This window comes from Capsella rubella, unplaced genomic scaffold (genome assembly GCF_000375325.1).
Source record: "Capsella rubella cultivar Monte Gargano unplaced genomic scaffold, Caprub1_0 scaffold_7, whole genome shotgun sequence".
Classification (NCBI taxonomy): Eukaryota; Viridiplantae; Streptophyta; class Magnoliopsida; order Brassicales; family Brassicaceae; genus Capsella; species Capsella rubella.
The window spans coordinates 13,721,723-13,741,779 of NW_006238917.1; the positions used below are offsets into that span (position 1 = coordinate 13,721,723).

General features: G+C 35.5%; 4 protein-coding genes across 4 annotated transcripts; 2 read left to right on the forward strand and 2 right to left on the reverse strand.

Annotated features, from left to right (window-relative positions):
• Positions 1–1,801: 1,801 nt before the first annotated feature.
• On the forward strand, positions 1,802–5,767 carry LOC17879147 (biotin carboxylase, chloroplastic). Its single transcript, XM_006286127.2, has 17 exons — positions 1,802–1,820; positions 1,912–1,986; positions 2,093–2,430; positions 2,562–2,703; positions 2,828–2,926; positions 3,021–3,077; positions 3,235–3,306; positions 3,512–3,601; positions 3,735–3,794; positions 3,895–4,080; positions 4,200–4,292; positions 4,367–4,448; positions 4,537–4,643; positions 4,895–4,970; positions 5,118–5,164; positions 5,248–5,310; positions 5,495–5,767. Exons 2-17 carry the CDS (start codon positions 1,936–1,938, stop codon positions 5,540–5,542), a joined length of 1,611 nt encoding a protein of 536 aa, XP_006286189.1. The 5' UTR covers positions 1,802–1,820; positions 1,912–1,935; the 3' UTR covers positions 5,543–5,767.
• LOC17877754 (G-type lectin S-receptor-like serine/threonine-protein kinase At5g35370) lies at positions 5,748–8,619 on the reverse strand. Its single transcript, XM_006285802.2, has one exon. It carries the CDS (start codon positions 8,472–8,474, stop codon positions 5,862–5,864), a length of 2,613 nt encoding a protein of 870 aa, XP_006285864.1. The 5' UTR covers positions 8,475–8,619; the 3' UTR covers positions 5,748–5,861.
• A 2,894-nt stretch (positions 8,620–11,513) lies between these two features.
• LOC17879807 (U-box domain-containing protein 34) lies at positions 11,514–14,752 on the reverse strand. Its single transcript, XM_023778112.1, is given in 9 exon segments — positions 11,514–11,585; positions 11,662–12,831; positions 12,917–13,018; positions 13,088–13,364; positions 13,465–13,522; positions 13,609–13,775; positions 14,220–14,338; positions 14,417–14,493; positions 14,584–14,752. Coding segments are annotated over 9 exon segments (2,211 nt in total).
• A 644-nt stretch (positions 14,753–15,396) lies between these two features.
• LOC17880295 (pollen receptor-like kinase 1) lies at positions 15,397–17,634 on the forward strand. Its single transcript, XM_006286055.2, has 2 exons — positions 15,397–16,768; positions 16,839–17,634. Exons 1-2 carry the CDS (start codon positions 15,439–15,441, stop codon positions 17,495–17,497), a joined length of 1,989 nt encoding a protein of 662 aa, XP_006286117.1. The 5' UTR covers positions 15,397–15,438; the 3' UTR covers positions 17,498–17,634.
• The last annotated feature ends 2,423 nt before the right edge of the window (positions 17,635–20,057 follow it).

A 20,057-nucleotide genomic window follows, 5' to 3' on the forward strand; every position in this document is an offset into this window, starting at 1 on the left:
TATAGACACCAAAATAGAATAAAATAATTGTATTGTCTTATGTTTACAGTTTATGAATCGTATTTATATTAACTTAAGAATTTACATCATATTTAGCATATGTGTTTTCAAAATTTGTAGTCTTATATTCAAACATCGACAAAACAAAATTGAAAACTTTGGACAACAAGTTCTTGTAGTTCATTATCCTCCTCATTGCCATGACCTTACGGTTACAGTGTGCTTTAACATACACGCACAAGAAAAAAGATGTATAAGTATTATCACAAATACTTAGTAAGGCGTCCTCCCATGAAAAAGGCTATAGACACAAGGAAAATGAAATACTAGGGGGGGGGGTGTTCAAAGTGGAATTTCAAGTGATTTGTAAAAAGTTTACAAATCTTGTGTTATTGAATCATGGATTTACTCATGAAATTCAGTGTTATTGAACTAATCATTTTAAAATCCACCTTAAAATATACTGTTATTGAAAACAGTTCGTGGATTTGATTTTAAAGGGCACTCAAACAAAACAATCAACAACCAACAATACGAAACAGAAAGCCAACAACTCCCAATCGGACTAGATGTCGATTGACACCTTCCTGGTTTTTAGTAACATATTTAAATAATTTAAATAACTTTGCGATTAATAGTAGTAATCAAAAGTAGCCCTTAACGAAGCAAATATCTATTTTCTAGAATCGTATCTGTATTATCCGTGATTTTAGAAACCGTATCCGTATCCGAAAATCCGGATATAAGTAAATATGTAAAGAAAACAGATATCCGTTATCCGTTTTTTAAAATTGTATTATTCATTAGGCATGACCGAAAGCTAACCTTAACCGTATTTCTAACCGTAATCGGACCGTTTATCAAGCGTAACCGTATAAAACTGTTAAAAATTGTAATCGTTAACCGTACAAGTAAATTAGTTACGGTTAAAAAAAATCTAACCATAATCGTTAATTAACCATAACCGTAATTAACCGTACGGTTACAAGCTCGGTTAACCGCATATTTTTAAATCCTTAAAATAAATTATATTATAACTGTATACAATGAAAAGACACATCGAATGTTGGATAATTTTTTCACCTTATTAAAAGTAACACAACAAGTTGAACTCATAAGTAATCAAATATTTCATACTAAACTATTTTTATTCTTATTTCCGTGTGTATTTGATGTTGAGTTTCTCAGTTTCGATCCAAAATCTAGATTTAACTAATTCACTATAAATATTTGAAATCACATATATTTTTTTACTAGTAAATTAACTAGTATTTCATAAGATTTTATTTCCAATATTAATATTATAATAATCATCAAATAACCGTAACCGTATTTAATCGTAACCGTAATTAACCGTAACTGCAACCATCTTACCCGTATATATAATAGTTAAAGTTATGGTTAAAAAAAATTACAACCGTTAACCAATGGTTAATTAACCGTAACCGTAGTCATACCTATTATTCATATCCGAAATATCTATCATTTTATTATCTATATATTCGATTTTCGAAATAAAACCGGATATCCGTGGATATGGTTTTTTTTAATCTCATGGCGAATTAAAGGTTTGAGTAATGTATTTGTATTACTGTATTTATATTACTGTGTTCCACGTTAGCGTTTCACGTTTGCGTTCCACGTTAGCGTTTCACGTTTGCGTTCCACGTTTGCGTTTCACGTTTGTTCCGCGTTTGGAGTTGGCACAGAATCCACCAAATTAAACCAAACCAAACCATTCAGGCGGAGGATTCAATATCTCACAGTTTAACACTCTCCATTTCAATCTCTCTCTCTTTCTCTCTCTCTGAGACGAACAGGTACGTCTTCTTCTTCGATTAGATCTGTTTCGATACTCACGAGGCACTTCCTCTTCATCACAATGCTGATCCTTCTTTTTTCTTAAACCAGGATTCTGCTTTCCTTCATTTCGAAATGGACGCCTCTATGATTACCACCAATTTCAAATCCATTGCTTCTCCACCCGTAATCACCCAACCTGAATTCGAATTCATATCCACGATTTCAATATCTACATAATAACATTGTTCTGTGATCTGTTTTGTATCTTTGATTTTGTTTTTATATACAGTCCTTAGTCCTGGGGAAGACAGGAGTTATCAGAAGTTCTTTATGTAACATAACGATGCCACAAAAGGTTAACTTCCCCAGGCAAAGAACACAAACTCTAAAAGTTAGCCAGAGGAAAGCCAAGAGAGCTACTAGTGGTGGTGCTCTTGGTGCTACATGCAGTGGTGGTGATAAGATTCTTGTGGCTAATCGAGGTGAAATCGCAGTTCGTGTTATCCGAACTGCGCACGAAATGGGGATTCCTTGTGTTGCTGTTTATTCAACTATAGATAAAGATGCCCTCCATGTCAAATTGGCTGATGAAGCTGTTTGTATTGGTGAAGCTCCTAGCAACCAGTCGTAAGTTTGATCATGTTATTTAATTGTTTAGGACATTTCTAGACCAGTTCATGTTATGTCATTGTTTAGGACATTTCTAGACCAGTTTCAGATCTGGTTGGATAGAGAATATAATCAATTCGTTTGTGTAGGTACTTGGTAATTCCAAATGTTCTGTCAGCTGCTATCAGTCGTGGTTGTACAATGCTTCATCCTGGATATGGTTTTCTTTCGGAGAACGCTCTCTTTGTTGAAATGTGTAGAGACCATGGGATCAATTTTATTGGACCTAATGTAAGTTTTTTAACTTCTCTTCACAGAAATTGTTTAGTAATTATTAAGAGGAAGATACTATTGATTTGATACATCTATGAGTGCAGTAATATGATTATCTGGTTTTCGTATTTTCTGTCTGTAGCCTGATAGCATCCGTGTTATGGGAGACAAAGCAACTGCAAGAGAGACAATGAAAAATGCAGGGGTTCCCACTGTACCGGGAAGTGATGGGCTATTGAAGGTATTTTTGCTGCATTATCAATTTAGAATTTTTAGTTTTTTGCATTTCAAGAGAATTCTTGGAAGTTCAGTATCTTATTTTGTTTTTATTACAGAGCACAGAAGAAGCAATCAAGGTCGCCAATGAGATTGGTTTTCCTGTAATGATCAAGGTAAATTTGACTAGATGTTACAATTTCTATTTCATACCTATTTTTTTTTATGTTAAGTCATAAACTGGATTCATCAAATTGGTCAGCTTGTCCCTTTGTACGTATTGATATGTTTATATTTACAAAAAGTGACTGTTCTGGCTTTTCTGGTTTCAAGGCAACTGCTGGTGGTGGTGGACGTGGAATGCGTCTTGCTAAAGAACCGGAAGAGTTTGTAAAACTGTTACAGGTATGACAATCATGTAAAACTTAGCAATGCCTGTAATATAAAATTTTCAACTATAAGTATGAGTTCAGGGATCAAGTATTGCATAAGTATTATCACAGATTCTTTATTTCTTTCTAACTCAGACAACATAAGTAGCCAAGAGTGAAAATTTCACTAAAAATTGGACTTCCCAGAATCAAACTTCTCTTAATTTGTTTGTTTACAGCAAGCTAAGAGTGAGGCTGCTGCTGCGTTCGGAAATGATGGATGTTATCTGGAGAAGTACGTACAAAACCCTAGACATATTGAGTTCCAGGTATGGTGTTTATCAGGAAAAGTTGTTCAAAACAGTTGTGGTTTTAGCAAAAGATGATTTCTAGTGAGTTCATGGTACAATGATACCATTATTGGATTTCAAACCTTTTCTTTTTGTACCTCTTGTATTTCAGGTGCTGGCAGATAAATTTGGAAATGTTGTTCACTTTGGTGAGCGTGACTGCAGCATCCAGGTATCTTCCTCCTAGGTTTTCATAATTTAATGACCATCAATTGTTGTCTAGCATACTGAAATCATTTGGTTCCTTTAAATATTTCTCCCCCTGATAATAGAGGCGTAACCAAAAGCTTCTGGAAGAAGCACCTTCTCCAGCATTGACCGCTGAATTGCGAAAAGCTATGGGTGATGCAGCAGTTGCTGCAGCAGCATCCATTGGGTACATTGGTGTTGGTACTGTGGAGTTTCTTTTAGATGAAAGAGGTTCCTTCTACTTCATGGAAATGAACACTAGGATCCAGGTTGAATTTTATTTTGACTGCAAAGTATATTTTATAAGTTGTTTGCCAAAGTTTACCTTTGTAACATATATATAAGCATATGAACTATAATGTCAACCATTTATTGAATCTAAACTCAGGTGGAGCATCCTGTAACAGAGATGATTTACTCTGTTGATTTGATAGAGGAGCAGATTCGTGTTGCAATGGGAGAGAAACTTCGTTACAAACAGGTTTGATTGTTGTATTATGTTATGTTCTGAGTGGATATCAAAAAATTTCTTTCAACATTTTTGTTTAATTACAGGAAGAGATTGTGCTCAGAGGGCACTCAATTGAATGTCGTATCAATGCAGAAGATCCATTCAAAGGATTCAGACCTGGCCCTGGTATGTTTCAGTAGACCTTTATATGTCTTATCTTTGAACTGAAAGCAGATTGGCATTCTTTACAAAACCGTCACTTTTACGATAACAGGCAGAATAACATCATACTTGCCATCTGGAGGTCCTTTCGTTAGAATGGATAGCCATGTTTATTCCGACTATGTTGTGCCTCCAAGCTATGATTCTCTTCTAGGGAAGGTATACTTCTCTTTTATATTTTCTGGATTAGCCATTTTGTATCTGATTTGTTATATGGGAACAAATTTTGAGGATTTATGGTAATATAGTTACTCTGGTGTTTTGGAATCTTAAACAAATATTGGAAGAGGCTTTGTAGGACTTATAATTCTAATGTGGTTTTTGTGTTCATCTGCCATCTATCTCAGCAGCTTACTTGAACTTATAGCTGATGTGTTGTCATTCATTTTTGAACCCTGAATCTTTTATAGCTTATTGTTTGGGCTCCAACAAGGGAAAAAGCAATCGAACGGATGAAACGTGCTCTTGATGACACTATAATTACAGGTATGAAGAGGACTAGTTTTTGTTACTTCCATCTTACTAAGCATTGTGTGTCTTGTTATTCGTTATATACTGCTTAAAAAGTCACATTTCGGTACATCGGACATGTGGGGGAATGCTAATCAATTTTCCCTGTCTTGGTTTCATCAGGGGTTCCAACGACCATCAATTACCACAAACTTATCCTTGATGTTGAGGTGTGTGAAATAAATAGCGCTATGTTAGTGAATCTTTTATCATGAAAATGTTGGCTTTCTGGTAATCCAATTGTTGTTTACAGGATTTCAAAAATGGAAATGTTGATACTGCTTTCATCGTCAAGCATGAAGAGGAGCTAGCTGAGGTAACTATGAATGTCTTTGTGGTCGGCTGAAGATATGACTGTCTCTAGAGATATATATTCAATTAGTACGCTTTTAAGTTATTTAGATATGAAACCTTGGTAAAGATGAACATAGAGATGGAAGAACTGCATAAGATTGATTAGTCAAATGATGGGTTCTAACATTGTTGTATTGTATATGCAGCCTCAAGAAATTGTGGCCGTGAAAGATCTGACAAACGCAGCGGCTTAGAATGATACATCAGCTCTGAAAGACCACCCAATCACTGCAATCTTCAACTCCTTTTGTGTTGTCATTGGTACAAACTTCGGTAATGATAAAATTGATTTACTAGAGCTTGTGGTTTGATCACTTTATGTGATGTTCTTCTTGTGTCATAACAAAGAAGAAACACTTTTTGTTTGTAGTCTTTTTGTTTGTAGTCTCTATGTCAAGATTATCCAATAATTTTTCATATATAGTAGATTATATGAACAAGGCCTATCACTATTAACAAAGTAACCAAAAACAAATAAACACAGGAGACAACAAAAAATCACGTTTAGGTAGCTCATCGTGGACCAGACACTTCCTGAGATGCTATGTAAGAAGCAGAGTGCCTAGAACCGGCGCTGTTAGAGCTCTCTCGCCGATGGAAGACCATAGTTTCACTCTCGCCATTTTGCCCTTCAACCATTGAAGACTCCGCAAACCGCAGCCCATAAAACCTCAAGAAATTCAACGACTCCATCCTTGGAATCCCCAACGGTATGCTTCCTTCGAACATCCCAACTACCGCTGCCATCGTTGGCCTCAACGCTGGCTCCTCGTGGACGCAACACAAAGCTATCCGAACCAACTTCTCAACCTCTTGGCTTGTTACCCGACCCTCTAGCCTTGGATCAGCCAGCTCCATATACCTCCCTTGTTCATGCATATCCAAAGCGTACAATGGGAAATACACCATACCAGTACTAGTGGTTGTAGTCGATGAGCTGTTCACATTATTCTCCTCTGTCACACTGTTGCTCCGAGATCGGAACGAGCAGTTTTTCCGACCACTCACTAGTTCTAACAACACCATCCCGTAGCTGTACACATCAGCTTTCTCAGAGATAGCTGTGTTTGTTATCCATTCGGGAGCTAAATAGCCTCGAGTACCTCTCATCGTCGTGAACAGACTCGACTCTTCTTGGCTCAGAAGTTTTGATAACCCGAAATCAGATAACTTCGGCTGGAAATGATCGTGCAGTAAGATGTTCTCTGGCTTCACGTCGCAGTGTATGATCTTCTGGTCACATCCACTGTGGAGATACGCGAGCCCACGAGCCGTCCCGAGCGCTATATCAAACCTTTCTTGCCATTCAAGTACCGGACCATTCCCGCTAAACAGAGTCTTTTCTAATGAACCATGGTTCATGTACTCATAGACTAAGAGTAATTGCCTCCCACGAGCGCAAAAGCCTCGGAGTTTCACTAGATTCGTGTGTCGGATATTTCCAATGATTGCGATTTCCGTGCAGAACTCTTGTCTACCGTGAAGCCCATGGTTTGTGATTTTCTTGACAGCAACGAGTGTTTCGTCTGGAAGAGTTCCTTTGTAGACTGACCCGAATCCACCTGAACCTATCTGGTCCTTGAAATTCTCTGTTGCTTGTTCCAGCTCTTCGAATTCGAATTTCTGAGGTAACCCCGGGATATGGAAAGATCCTAAATCTCCTGATCCAAACGACCCCGGTCTAGTTACTTGCTTCTCACGGATACTACTGTATCTCATCACTGCACATCTTCGCCACCAGATAAACCCTAATGCAATCAGAAGGAAGAAACCAGAACAAGGTAAGAGCACAAGTGCGATCACAGGAAACTTGGATCCTCTGCTTTTGTCTCCGGGAGGTTGACCATTTGGCTTTTTAATAGACAACTTAACATATCCAATAAGATCTTGATTGTCTGGTGAGTTCTTTACTAGAGACAAAGAACCAAACGAGTCCTTCACCAAATAACAAGACCGAGACGTGTTCTCATAGAAAACACCAAGACAGGAGCAATTCATACTGCAAAGATCATGACAAGCCGATAACGCGAGACCATGATCCACAGGATCAGTGAAGTGAGTAGAGAAGTAAGACACACCAAGACCAAGTTGGAGATACGAAATATTGCTTGCTTCACAAGAAACAGGTAAACTCATTGATTGGCTAACCGGAACACATACCTTCTTATCCGCATCCGACCGCATCTCTTCTGGACACGAACAACGCTGATTCTCCGAAGCATTATCAAGATTACAAAGCCCGAGCTTACCACACACATACGGAATCTGACAAGTATCCATAGGACCAGAGAACTCAGTCACAAGACTCTTACCGGAGAATCTACTGACAGTAAATTTACCGGAAGAATCCATCTTCGCTACGCGGAAATCAGAGGACGGTGGTAGCGCCACACGGACTACCACCGTCCCGTTCCGTCCCATAAGAGCTAATCCAGAAGTAGTAAGAGTTAAATACTCAACAGGGAAATTAGAATCAACATTAGCTCGTGTATGCATCTTTAGCTTCCAATAGTTCTGTCCTCTCCACTGCATCAAACCATCAGACACATCAACCAAGAACTTATAATCTCCTGTAGAGAAATCAGACCGTGAGACAGATCCGGACAAGAACTTCCCAACTTTGAGTCTTTGTCCTAGAACAATCGAGTCAGTGGGAAGATCAAAGCTTTCCCATAGAGAAACGTTTAACCGATCAAGCAAAAGGAGGTTCCCGGAGTCAGTTAACCGGAGAGAATAAACCGGAGAGGCTAAAACCGGCGTTGACCAAACGGGTATTTGACTTTTACCATCTTCAACAACAGAGATTCCTTGAGGTGTAAGATTCATTTTACCAGAGCTTGAAACAGGGGAATCTCGATTCGATGACCAGATTGTTGAACCGGAATCAACATGGACGACGGAGAAGTAGTAATTAGAAGATGACTCATCGTCGCCGGGTCTGAATAAACCGGCTTTGAAGATTGAGTTACTAGAGAAGAGGAAAGCTCCTTTGGAGCTATCGATGAATCTGAGGTTAGAAGCTGTGAAATTAGAGTAAACGAACTCTGTGCAAGGAGCACACGAAACAGAGACAAAGAGAAGATTGATTAGACTAAGGAACAACGACAAAAGAAACGTCGAGGTCATTAGAGGAACCACTTAGTTTCTTTTGCTTCTGTCCTTACAAGAACTGGATCATCGGAGATGAATCTGAATGAGTTCTTGTTCTTGTTGTTGTGTTGTGTTCTTTGGGTTTGACCAGAAGAAACTGTCTCTCTCTTTCGATGCAAATGTATTATTGGTGTGGTGGCCATTATCACCTTAGTTAATATTTTTTTTTAATTTATTTGGGAACGCAACGTTTGAATGCTTTGAAAAATACTAAGTATGATTCAGTAATCAATTGCGGCGTTCAATTTACTGAAGTAGGCTAGTTTTTTTTTTTTTTTTTTTCTTATACTAAAGATTTCAACTGCTATATATCGGATGTTTTTTAGCATATGGGTTTGGCTCAAATAGTACTACAATAAAATAGGTATGGATGTATTTAGCTTAAACCCGTTTTGCGGACAAATTTATGCGGGTTGGGAATTTTAGCGGGTTATGTTTGTGGGTTGGTGGAACGATTTGCGGACTATAAAAATTTGATTAAAAAGTAAATTATATCTATAAATAAACTATTTTATATAATTTTGAACATATAATATGTGAAATATGTAATAATGTAAAGTAACTTAATATTTTGAAATTAAAACACTTACAAAAGAGATATTTAAAAGTTAATTTTAATTTTAACTTTTAAAGAAATTAAAACACTTACAAAAGAAATCTCTTAGGTGCCATCATTTAAGGTTTTCTTCCAAAAATACCACAATTTGTTTTTATTTCTAAAAATACCATAGAAGTTTTATTTTTTCCAAAAATACCATAAACATAAAAAATTGATTCTTGAAGGTGTAGAATTATTTTTTAAGATGTTTGGGTTGACTATTTATATTTAAGGTATAGTTTTTAGGGATAGGGTTTAGTGTTTAGGATTTAGAAATTAGTTTTGAATGTTAAAAATATTAGTTTTAGTTTTGTGGTATTTCTGGAGAAGAATGTATATTAGTGGTATTTTTGGAAAATAAAACTTGTATTGGTATGTTTGGAAAAATATATATTTTCATGGTATTTAAGAGAATTCCCCTTCTTTTTATTTATTTTTAAAAATAATAAATATAATTCGTCGACCGCCTTACTAAACTCCTTAGGTTTAGCGAAGCGAGTTTGGACACAATATTTTTATCATGCGGTCCTAGACCAGCCCATCGCTGTCCGAAGGAATATAATACGTGTCGCAGGCATGTCCAAATGAATGCGGACCAGCGCGTTGATACAATTTTCCCCATTTGTTACTTTTTAATATTGTTCATTTTTATAAAAAAATTATACCCTTAACTAAGAACAACATTGGTTAATGAAATAAAAGTCAAGTTTTTTTTTTGAGAAAGATCTCCACTATTTTCAGTTTTCACTATTAGTTAGTAAGAGTGCAAAAAGAAAAGTGTGTAGCTGAGATTTATTTCATTACAATCAATTTATTCTCTCTCAAATCTCTCGTTGGTACCTCCATCTTCGTTGTTTGTACCATGGATGGTTGGATTGTGTTCATACTCAATGTTGATTTCAAGAATTATCTCCACTTACTTGATTCTTCAAAGTAAAATTAACCCAAATTGTCTGACTTCATGTGTTAGATTCTTTATAAATTTCTCGAACTCATTGATGTTATTCTTAATTGTTAAAGACAGATTTGGAGATCCAATCATTGCTTTTTGTTTGCCCACTACAAATCTTTTGAAGATAGTTAAGACTTTTCATTCATTCATGGCTACATGATTGACTCTAGTATATAATTTATTTATTTATATGGTATTTACGAAAGATATATAAAACCATAAAGTAAATGGTTTTTATAATTTATTTATATGGTATTTATGAAAGATATATAAAAATTTATACACATATAAAGGTAATTTGTGTTTATATTTATAAGTTTACACACACATTGGATAAATTTCAACATTTAATTGACTTTTTTGATAGAGTTTGAAAAAGGGTATTTTGAAAAATGGTATCTAAAAAAGGGTATTTTTGAAATTCTCTCATTCTTTTATATGATTTATTTTTGTGTAAAAAATAAATCGTCAAATCATTTATATAACAAAAAATAGTAATAATTGTAAACACATAATTAAAATTATGTTTTCAATAAAATTTATAAAAATATGAATATAAGACAAAAATGTATCATTATAGAAATTACATAGGAAATATAAATAACTACGACTAGAACATCATAATACATAAAGTAATACAATGTATCAAAACAGAAATATATAAAATATACATAATTTTGTATATAAAAAAGTTTAAGTGAGTTGTAGCGAGTCTTGATCTAGTCCAGATTTAATTGTATAACAGTTAAATAGAAATCGTTGAATTTAATCGAACAATCAAATATGAGAGTATTTTTGTTAAATGTAATAATAATTTATTAAATCACTACAAGAAAAACAGCGATTTCCTACGGACAGTTGCGTGAAAAAATGGTAGGAAACGGCCGTTTCTTACGATATTCCTACAACTAAAATGGTAGGAAATCGCCCGTAGGAAATCGATGATAGTAAGATATTGGTTAGAAAATCTATATAAGTACCAAAGAAAACGTTTTTTTTTAACAATTTGTACATGCAACCTATTTTCATTTTATCGCTTGGTAAGATATTATCTAGGCATGGGTAAAAGAACCAGGACCAATTTTGTGGAAGTTTTATGCTTCGACACTTTGCGCATTGTTTTATCAATGATACAACGAAGTATATCCTTAGTTATAAGTTCTCAAACATTTCTTGTGTGTTCATTTCTACCCATTTTCTTACTACTTCCTCAAGAAGTTTTTTTTTTTTTACATATAGAAAATCAAAATTTTATTCTCGTATAAGCAAATCAAAACTTGTATTGTATAGATTATGATTCAAGGGTTTAGTAACTCTAAACCCCAATATACATGTACCAATATATAAAAGTCGGTTAAATTATACGGTAGACACCACTATAGGTAGCAACAATGACCAAAAAAGTTTGCATGGCTCCATTTAATGTGTATATTTGTTTCCTTGTTTATGACTTGGACTTTCCTCTTCAAGAAGTAGAACTATGGTGGAAACTTGAATTATCATATCCATATTGTAGCTATGGATCACTCATAATCTACTGCAAAAGAGAAAATATAGTTTACTAACCAAATCGTATTTAAAAATCATAACAGGGGTGTTTAGTGGATTTATACATGTAGTGAAGTCGATGACACTGGGCTCCTTCCTGGCAAAGACCGTTGGCTTTAGCCATAGCTAATGTTTTCTTCAGCTAGATCACGGAGTTTGTTAAGCACAGGCAAAATAACATTCCCTAAATCAGGTCTATCTTTACGTCTTAATTCTGCACATTGTAGAGCAAGTTTTGCTGCAACCAAGGCCTCTTCGAGTGGCCAGTCAGGAACAGTAGGGTCTAACATCTCAGCAAAAGTTCCCTTTTCTATTGCCCTTTCGACGTGATGAGTTAAACCCATTGGTGGCTTAGCTGTAAGTATTTGCAAAAGCATAATGCCAAACGAGTATATGTCTGATTTAGTCCCCAACATACCGGTCTGTTGATATTCGGGATCTATGTAAAAGAATGTCCCAGCAGTTGTAGTCATTCTATATTGGGTTGCAGTGTCAGCAACAGATGGAGGGACTAGCCTGGCCAAGCCCACATCTGAGATCTTGCTGACAAAATGTTGGTTAAGTAATATGTTTCCTGGTTTAAGGTCACGGTGCACCAAAGGCTCCGGTTTCATCTGGTGGAGGAAATGAAGTCCGGTTGCGATTTCAGCAGTTATGCGAAATCTTAGCTGCCAAGAAAGGGTTGGAGAGTTTCCTCGTCTGAAGAGACAGTCTTCCAAGCTACCATTGGCCATGTACTCGTAGACTAAACATCCATATTCTGGACAGGCACCAAGCAGGAGAACCATGTTTGGATGTCTCATACATGTTAATACTTCAACCTCTTGTTGGAACTGAGACCTTCCATGTGCAGCGTCTGGTCGTAGAACTTTTATTGCCACTTTGGTATAATCTAGTGTACCCTTGAAAACAGGTCCATAGCCTCCCTCTCCGATCTTGTGACTAGGTGAGAAATCTTTTGTGGCTTCTTCAATCTCTTCAATGCTATATTTTCTGTACCTTAAATCAGTTTGCTTTGAAGAAGACATCGCCCTCTTCTTTCCCTCTATAGATTCAATATGCTTTCTCTTTTCAGCTTCAAGTTCTGATACCTTTTTAGCTGCCATTGCTGCTTCCATGGCTGCTCTGCTTCTTTCTTTCTCACTTTCTGCCATTGCCATTGCTGCTTCCTTAGCAAGTCTCACCTCTTCTAATTTATGTTCTTTATCTGCTCTCCACTTGTATAACTCATTAGCCTGAGAAAATATCAAAAAGATTATAAGTTTGGTGAAAATCTGACTGGATATTAGCGTTTTTTTTTTGATGAAAACTCCAACATACCGCCTTCTTTGCAGATATTGCTTCCTTGCATGCACTATTATACATTTCCATTGTATACTTTAGCTCCATTTTGAGCCTTCTCATCTCAGCTTCCATCTCATCCTATCAGATATTAGATTACATCAATGGTAAAAATATGTAGGTGATATGGTATGAAATAAGTGCAAATACCTGGCACTGTAGTGAAAATGATTGTCTCCCACTTTCAAGGGAGCTTGAAGAGTGTTCTGCATATGGTGAGGTAAGATCTATAGACTCCTTCCCTGATGAGTATGATGTAGCAAAACTTGATCGATTTTTTCCGTACTCAGAACCAACTGAGAGCCATGTAATATCCACATTTTCATACAAGGAAGGAAACATCTGATCCATGCTCGGTCTTCCACTACTCACAAATGATATGTCAGACTCTGTGATCGATGGCTGATAAATGCTTTCGTATTCTCTTCTCGAAAAGGGAGACCTGTACAACATGTGTGGTTGCCATAAGTAAAAATTTATCTTATGAACAAGAATGAAAACAAGTCATGTAGATAACAAATATATACTTCATCTCAATCTTGATCTCGTCTTGTTCTCTTTGCATTGTTTCTTGTCTCCTTTCAACTGCAACATGAAATCGATTTTACTGGTTAAAGCAAAATTAAATTAATTTTCATGATATGTCCTCGAAATAATTTTGTCGTATATACCATTAAGATTGCCCATCTGAGCGTTTACATGGTACCGCATAGTGGAACTCGGTGGTGAAGTTGTAGCTGATTTCAAAGACGAGATTTTCCCTTTTGAGATTACATATACTTTACAGAAACTTGGTGCCTTTTTCATGACGGTGCTTGAAACATCCGCTGCTTTGAACCTTCTATCAAATAGAGTAAATTATTAGATTGTGGGCTTACAACCTAAAACCAATTGGCAATGAGTGAAAAGACCCATATATCTTATATACTAGTCATGATCCTACTCAACTTCTAGTGTGCGATATATATCCCTAATACGCCCCCTCGAGATGATGGTTTTTTTTCGCCATAAATCGATATGTTCGGGCATGAATCGGTGGGCCAACTATGGGCCAGACCGATTTTGGATTGGGTTGAGTATGTGCGTACCGGGCTTTGATATCATATTAGATTGTGGGCTTCCATTTTAAAACCAATTGGCAATGAGTGTAGAGGCTCATATATCTTATATACTAGTCATGATCTTACTCAAATTCCAATGTGGGATATATATCCCTAATATAAATATATAAATGTGCTCAGATTGAGTCTTAAATAAGGAGAAAAGCATTTTTTCTAATTACCTTAAAAGATTCATCTTCGATGAACCAAGTACTAGAGTCTCAATTCCATGTTGTTCTACATAGTCAAGTATTCCTTTAGCTGCACTAACGTCCTCCACAACCACATCTTGGCAGTTGATCTGTCATAGGAACGAGCAAGATTCAGTCAAGAGAAAAAAATATGATTGACAAGATAGAATGTAAATCAAAAAACATACATCTTTTCTAGCACAATAGCAGCGGAAGGGAAGAAAAAATTCTGATACATCATCGTTTGGCTTGTTCAGGTTAGATCCTGCATTGAATCAACTTTATCTTAATACAAAGATCAAATGACATAATAACTCAAATAAAGAAGTTCAAATGGAGAGTTTTGTTTTCATACCAGAATAGGGAAGGGAAGAGGATTGTTTGAGTTTAACATGAAGAAGAGTAATAGTTTGGCCTCGACTAAGAAGATTGTTGACAGCCCATTTCATCACGTTTTGGCTCTCTTTGTCTTTATCGACTGCCAAAGTAACATTTTCTTCTCCTTTCTCGCTGATTTTCACCATTTTCAACTACTTCTTCTTTCGGTTTCGTTTTACAACAAACAAATACTCAATGAGTTTATATATGAATGAAATTTTAAGAGAAACGTGTTTGAATATGCTAATATTAGCAAATGCATCCCAACAGAAAAAACTTTGACTCTCTTTCTAATTGTCTCCCTATAGATGTAACCAACTTCATAAGTCCATCGTGACTTTTCTATTTTCTTTTGTTAAGAGTGGAAGTTTCATTGGAAAGTTATCTTTTTAATTTTTTTTTTAATTCATATAAGAATTATAAAAGTACGTTTTAGAAATTAAACAAGAATAAGTGAGTGTATATTGATCCAGATAAGATGACAATGAATATATCTGAAACTTGTTTTTTTAGTTAAAAACTTGTTTCAAATATACCAAGTTTGGGTTTTGGGTTTACGAATATAGACAATGGGGTTGTTGAGGTGATGAGACAAACAATAAAACAGAGAATCATGTATGGATGTTGTATAATGTAATCTTAAAAGACATCACTAGTCAGCAATTAGAAATTTAAGTTTCACCACAAACCTATTTTTGGAATGCTTTTGATGCAAAGCCTTCTCTTTACCATTCATATTTTTCTCTTTTTTTCTCTCTGCTGTGTCAATCCAACTCAAGCTGTACAACCACATTGCCCCCTTCTCAAAGGTTCCCTCAAGAGGGCGCGCCTCATGCCTCCCATGCAGGCGTGGTCCCTCAGCCTATACAACATTATGGTACCACTAGTGTGTCTCCTCCTTCTCTTCTCCACAGCCACTCATGGTCTTTTGGATTCCGAGGCTATCCTTAACATAAAAAAGTCATTAGTTGTTGGGCAGACAAACGCGTTGGCCTCTTGGGATGCTAAAACTCCTCCATGCACTTGGCATGGTGTCTTGTGCAATAGCGGCTCTGTTTGGGGACTGCAGTTAGAGAATTTGGAGCTTTCAGGTTTTATAGACATGGAGGCATTATCTGTTTTGACATCCTTGAGGACTCTAAGCTTCATGAACAACAAGTTTGGAGGGCCATTCCCTGAGTTCAAGAAACTCGCGGCTCTCAAGTCACTTTACCTGTCTAACAATCAATTCGAAGGAGATATACCAGATAATGCTTTTGAAGGTATGGGGTGGTTGAAGAAGGTCCATTTGTCACAAAACAAGTTTACCGGTCAAATCCCAACATCTTTGGCCAAATTACCCAAACTTATAGAACTAAGACTTGACGGGAACCAATTCACTGGACAAATACCAAAATTTGGACATGAGCTGCACTTGTTAAACCTTTCAAACAATGCATTATCAGGTCCAATCCCTGAGAGTCTCAGCATGATGAATTCAAAGGTGTTTGAAGGTAACAAAGGCTTATGTGGAAAGCCGCTGGAAACACAATGTGATTCTCCTTTTAAAGAACTCCCTCCACAAACTGAGGTACAACCCAAATCATCTTCAAGCGGGCCTCTCATTACAAAGATAATAGTCACGGTGCTAACAATACTCGTAATCTTTGGAGTGGTCATCTTTTTTAACTGCGGCTATAGGAACAAACAACCTTCTTTTCCGGTAGAAACCGGACCATCAAGTCTGCAAAAGAAAACTGGCATCCGAGAAGCGGACCAAAGCCGTAGAGATAAACATAAATCCGATCATCGCACTGGCTCAGGCACTGCTACGCGGATGACTACATCAGCTGGAGTAGAAAATACAAACCTTGCGTTCTTGAGGGAAGATAGGGAAAAATTTGATCTACAGGATCTACTTAAGGCTTCGGCTGAGATACTTGGAAGTGGATGTTTTGGAGCATCCTATAAAGCAGTGCTATCAAGTGAACAAATGATGGTCGTGAAGAGGTTCAAGCATATGAACAATGCAGGGAGGGATGAGTTTCAGGAGCACATGAAAAGATTAGGGAGGCTAAGGCATCGTAATTTGCTTCCCATTGTGGCTTATTACTATAGAAAAGAGGAAAAACTATGGGTATGTGATTTTGCTGAGAGAGGAAGCTTGGCTGTTAATCTCCATAGTAAGTCTTTGTTATTTCTACACTTTAAGTCTCTATGATGTATTGGAACTTAAGAGTCAAATTTTTATAGGTAATCAATCATTAGGAACACCAAGTTTGGATTGGCCAACACGATTAAAGATCGTGAAAGGAGTTGCAAGGGGGTTGTTATATCTCAACAATGATCTACCAAGTCTAATGGCTCCACATGGTCATCTCAAATCCTCCAATGTTCTCCTCACCAAAAACTTTGAACCACTTCTCACAGACTACGGCTTAATTCCATTGATCAACCAAGAGAAGGCACAAGTGCATATGGCAGCCTATAGATCCCCTGAGTATTTGCAACACCGACGCATCACCACGAAAACTGATGTATGGCAGCTTGGCATACTTACCTTGGAGATCCTAACGGGAAAATTCCCAGCCAATTTCTCACAAGGTAGTGAAGAGGATTTAGCGAGTTGGGTGAACATGTGTTTCCATGGGGAATGGACACCAAATTTATTTGATAAGGAGATGGGCAAGGTATGTCATCATGAAGGACAGATTCTCAAACTTTTGAAAATCGGATTGAGCTGTTGTGAACCAGACGTGGAGAAAAGGTTGGACATAGAAGAAGCTGTGGAGAAGATTGAGGAGTTAAAGGAGCGGGAAGGGGATGATGACGACTTCTATTCAACGTATGTGAGTGAAACTGATGGGAGGTCATCTAAAGGAGTGTCAAGCGAGAGCATCAACTTGACGTGAGAAGAGACATGAGTTTGCTCTTGTGCTGTATAAACAATGAGACATGAGTGAAACTGAAGTAGATTAAAGAGTGATCTATGTTATATTGTATAATGTATCTACAACAAACATGACACACAAATGCATGAATCTCATTGATTTTTTGTGCTCTTCTCAACATAACACATAAGTAAAATTAGTATCCTATCAAAATATTTTATTTAGTACAAAGCATATTGATTAACCATTAATAAAACAATATTTTTCTAGCTAAAATTAGTATCCTAGCAACGAATAATTAAAATGATTGAGGAGCAGGTACAAAACAAATAACCAAAATAAATATAATATATAGTATAAAAACAAAATATATTACATTTATAAAAACAAAATTGGGTATGATTTGTATATGATTAATTAAATAATAAATAATAACTGAATAATAATTTGAAAATAATTTAAAAATAAAATGAAACAGAAATAATTATTACCAAAGTTAATTAATTTTTAGTGTTTAATAATCAAATTTCATATATATAGGGATTGATACTTTTTTATTTTTTTATTCTTTATGTGAGTTTGTTTTTCTTACCCACCCGCTACCGTCTTCTACCGAAAACGTTTGCAGAAAAAAGCATTTGAATTATAATTATTTCGAGAGGTTCAGAACGGTATAAACAATCAAGCTCTAAATCCAATACATCATTTTAGAAACACGAGGGCATTGCAATAAAAATTTTTTTGTTTAAGATGCTATAAGGCTAGCATCAAACCTATATTAGACAAAATATATTTAGTGTGTTTATTCAATACTAACATCTTAAACACACCAAAATCCTCTGAAATCATTTAAAATCAAATCCACAAACTGTTTTCAATAACAGTGGATTTTAAGGTGGATTTTAAAATGATTAGTTCAATAACACTGGATTTCATGAGACTTTTTAAAATTCATGATTGAATAACACTGGATTTGTAAACTTTTTACAAATCACTTGAAACTCCACTTTCACTTGAAACTCCACTTTCACAAATCACTTGAAACTCCACTTTCACAGGTGGGATATGAAAGGATTTTACAATAAATTATATGCACTTCCCTAAAATCATCAAAATCATATAAAAACTAAAAACACAAAAACTCAAATCTCTTAAAATGATACTTTGAATACATACCCCTTAATCAAAAATATAATTTTTAATGAATTTTGGTTGGTTTTAAAGTTTGGTTTTATATAGTTTGGATTCGGTTTGGTTCATAATCAAGTAGTTTGGTAGGAAAATTTACATTATAATCGGGGGTTTTATAGTTAAATTCAGAAAGTTTGGATTTATAAATTTAAGGGGGATTGAAATATTGTTTATTTCTTGTCTTCTTACAAATATTATTGAATCTTTGAAAAATGAATATTTTTAGATTTATGGAAGAACACAACTTCAAGACGCAAAATGTAGTATATCAATAGATTTTATAAAGTTCTATATGACTTGATCTTTAAATAAAATCTAATAATTTATTCTTATATATATACTATATCTAATGTAATAAATCGATAACAAGAAAACAATTTTCTACTTTATTTTGTTCATAAAAAAATGTTATTTAAACGAAAATTACCTTCCTTTTGGAGACATTTTATCAAGAAAATACTCATGCGGTACGTTAAATTACTTACACACCACTACTCTCTCTTACGCTAACTGCTTCGGAATGAGCTCACTTAAAAAAAACATTTGTTACTAATTATTTTTTATTTTATTATCTGAAAAAAATATCAAAATATAATAAATTGGAACTCACCAGCCTATCAAAATTTAAAATCAAGCAGGTGACAAGTGCATTTAATGTAAGTGTATATTTATTACGCGGTTGAATATTTGAAAATTCTGTCCAACTTTTAAACAATACCATTAGGACACATCTATTGTTGCACCGACCACGGTGCTTAAGGTGGGATATTCTTTGGCAGCCAAATATCAGAGGAAATTATCATGTTCATTAATAGCATCTTCATATACTTCTACGCACACGTAATATGTAGAATTAATATCTTCTGAGTAGCCTCATGATGACTTAAAAAGCTTCACCGTATCTGAAATATAGCATGCTTGATAATTGATCAAATATTTTATGAAATCTAAAAAATCTAAGCTAGCAATTTTAGGAGTTGCTTTAAGAATCGCAAAACAAAAAGAAGAATTCATATCTTTTTTGGTGCATATGGCCTCGATCTCGATTTTGTTAACCATATACTAAACTTTGCATATGATGATGATACAAAAAGAAAAAGTAAAACCACCAAAAGAATCAATGATTTTCTTCTGTCGAAAGATACAACCATTGTTTTGCTATATATATTTTGGAACTTAGAGGCGGATGGAAAAGGTTTCTGTTATCTTATCATTAGACAAGAGGCTTAGTATTTATACAAGATGTTATGCCTAATCATATATGTAACGCCCGTGTCTGGAAATCCGGGTAGTGTCGATCGACACTGTGGTCGGGTGTCGATCGACACTAGTAATTTTGGTTTGACGGTTTAAGTTTTAAATCGTCGGTTCAATTGAGGTTTGGTTAGGG

Excerpts from the sequence above, each read along its gene's own strand:
- LOC17877754 (XM_006285802.2), bottom strand. The coding sequence starts at position 8,474 with ATGACCTCGACGTTTCTTTTGTCGTTGTTCCTTAGTCTAATCAATCTT.
- LOC17879147 (XM_006286127.2), top strand. The coding sequence starts at position 1,936 with ATGGACGCCTCTATGATTACCACCAATTTCAAATCCATTGCTTCTCCA. Across the intron at positions 2,704-2,827 it reads TCAATTTTATTGGACCTAAT|CCTGATAGCATCCGTGTTAT; the intron begins GTAAGTTTTTTA and ends TTCTGTCTGTAG. Across the intron at positions 3,078-3,234 it reads GTTTTCCTGTAATGATCAAG|GCAACTGCTGGTGGTGGTGG; the intron begins GTAAATTTGACT and ends TCTGGTTTCAAG.
- LOC17880295 (XM_006286055.2), top strand. The coding sequence starts at position 15,439 with ATGCCTCCCATGCAGGCGTGGTCCCTCAGCCTATACAACATTATGGTA. Across the intron at positions 16,769-16,838 it reads CTTGGCTGTTAATCTCCATA|GTAATCAATCATTAGGAACA; the intron begins GTAAGTCTTTGT and ends AAATTTTTATAG.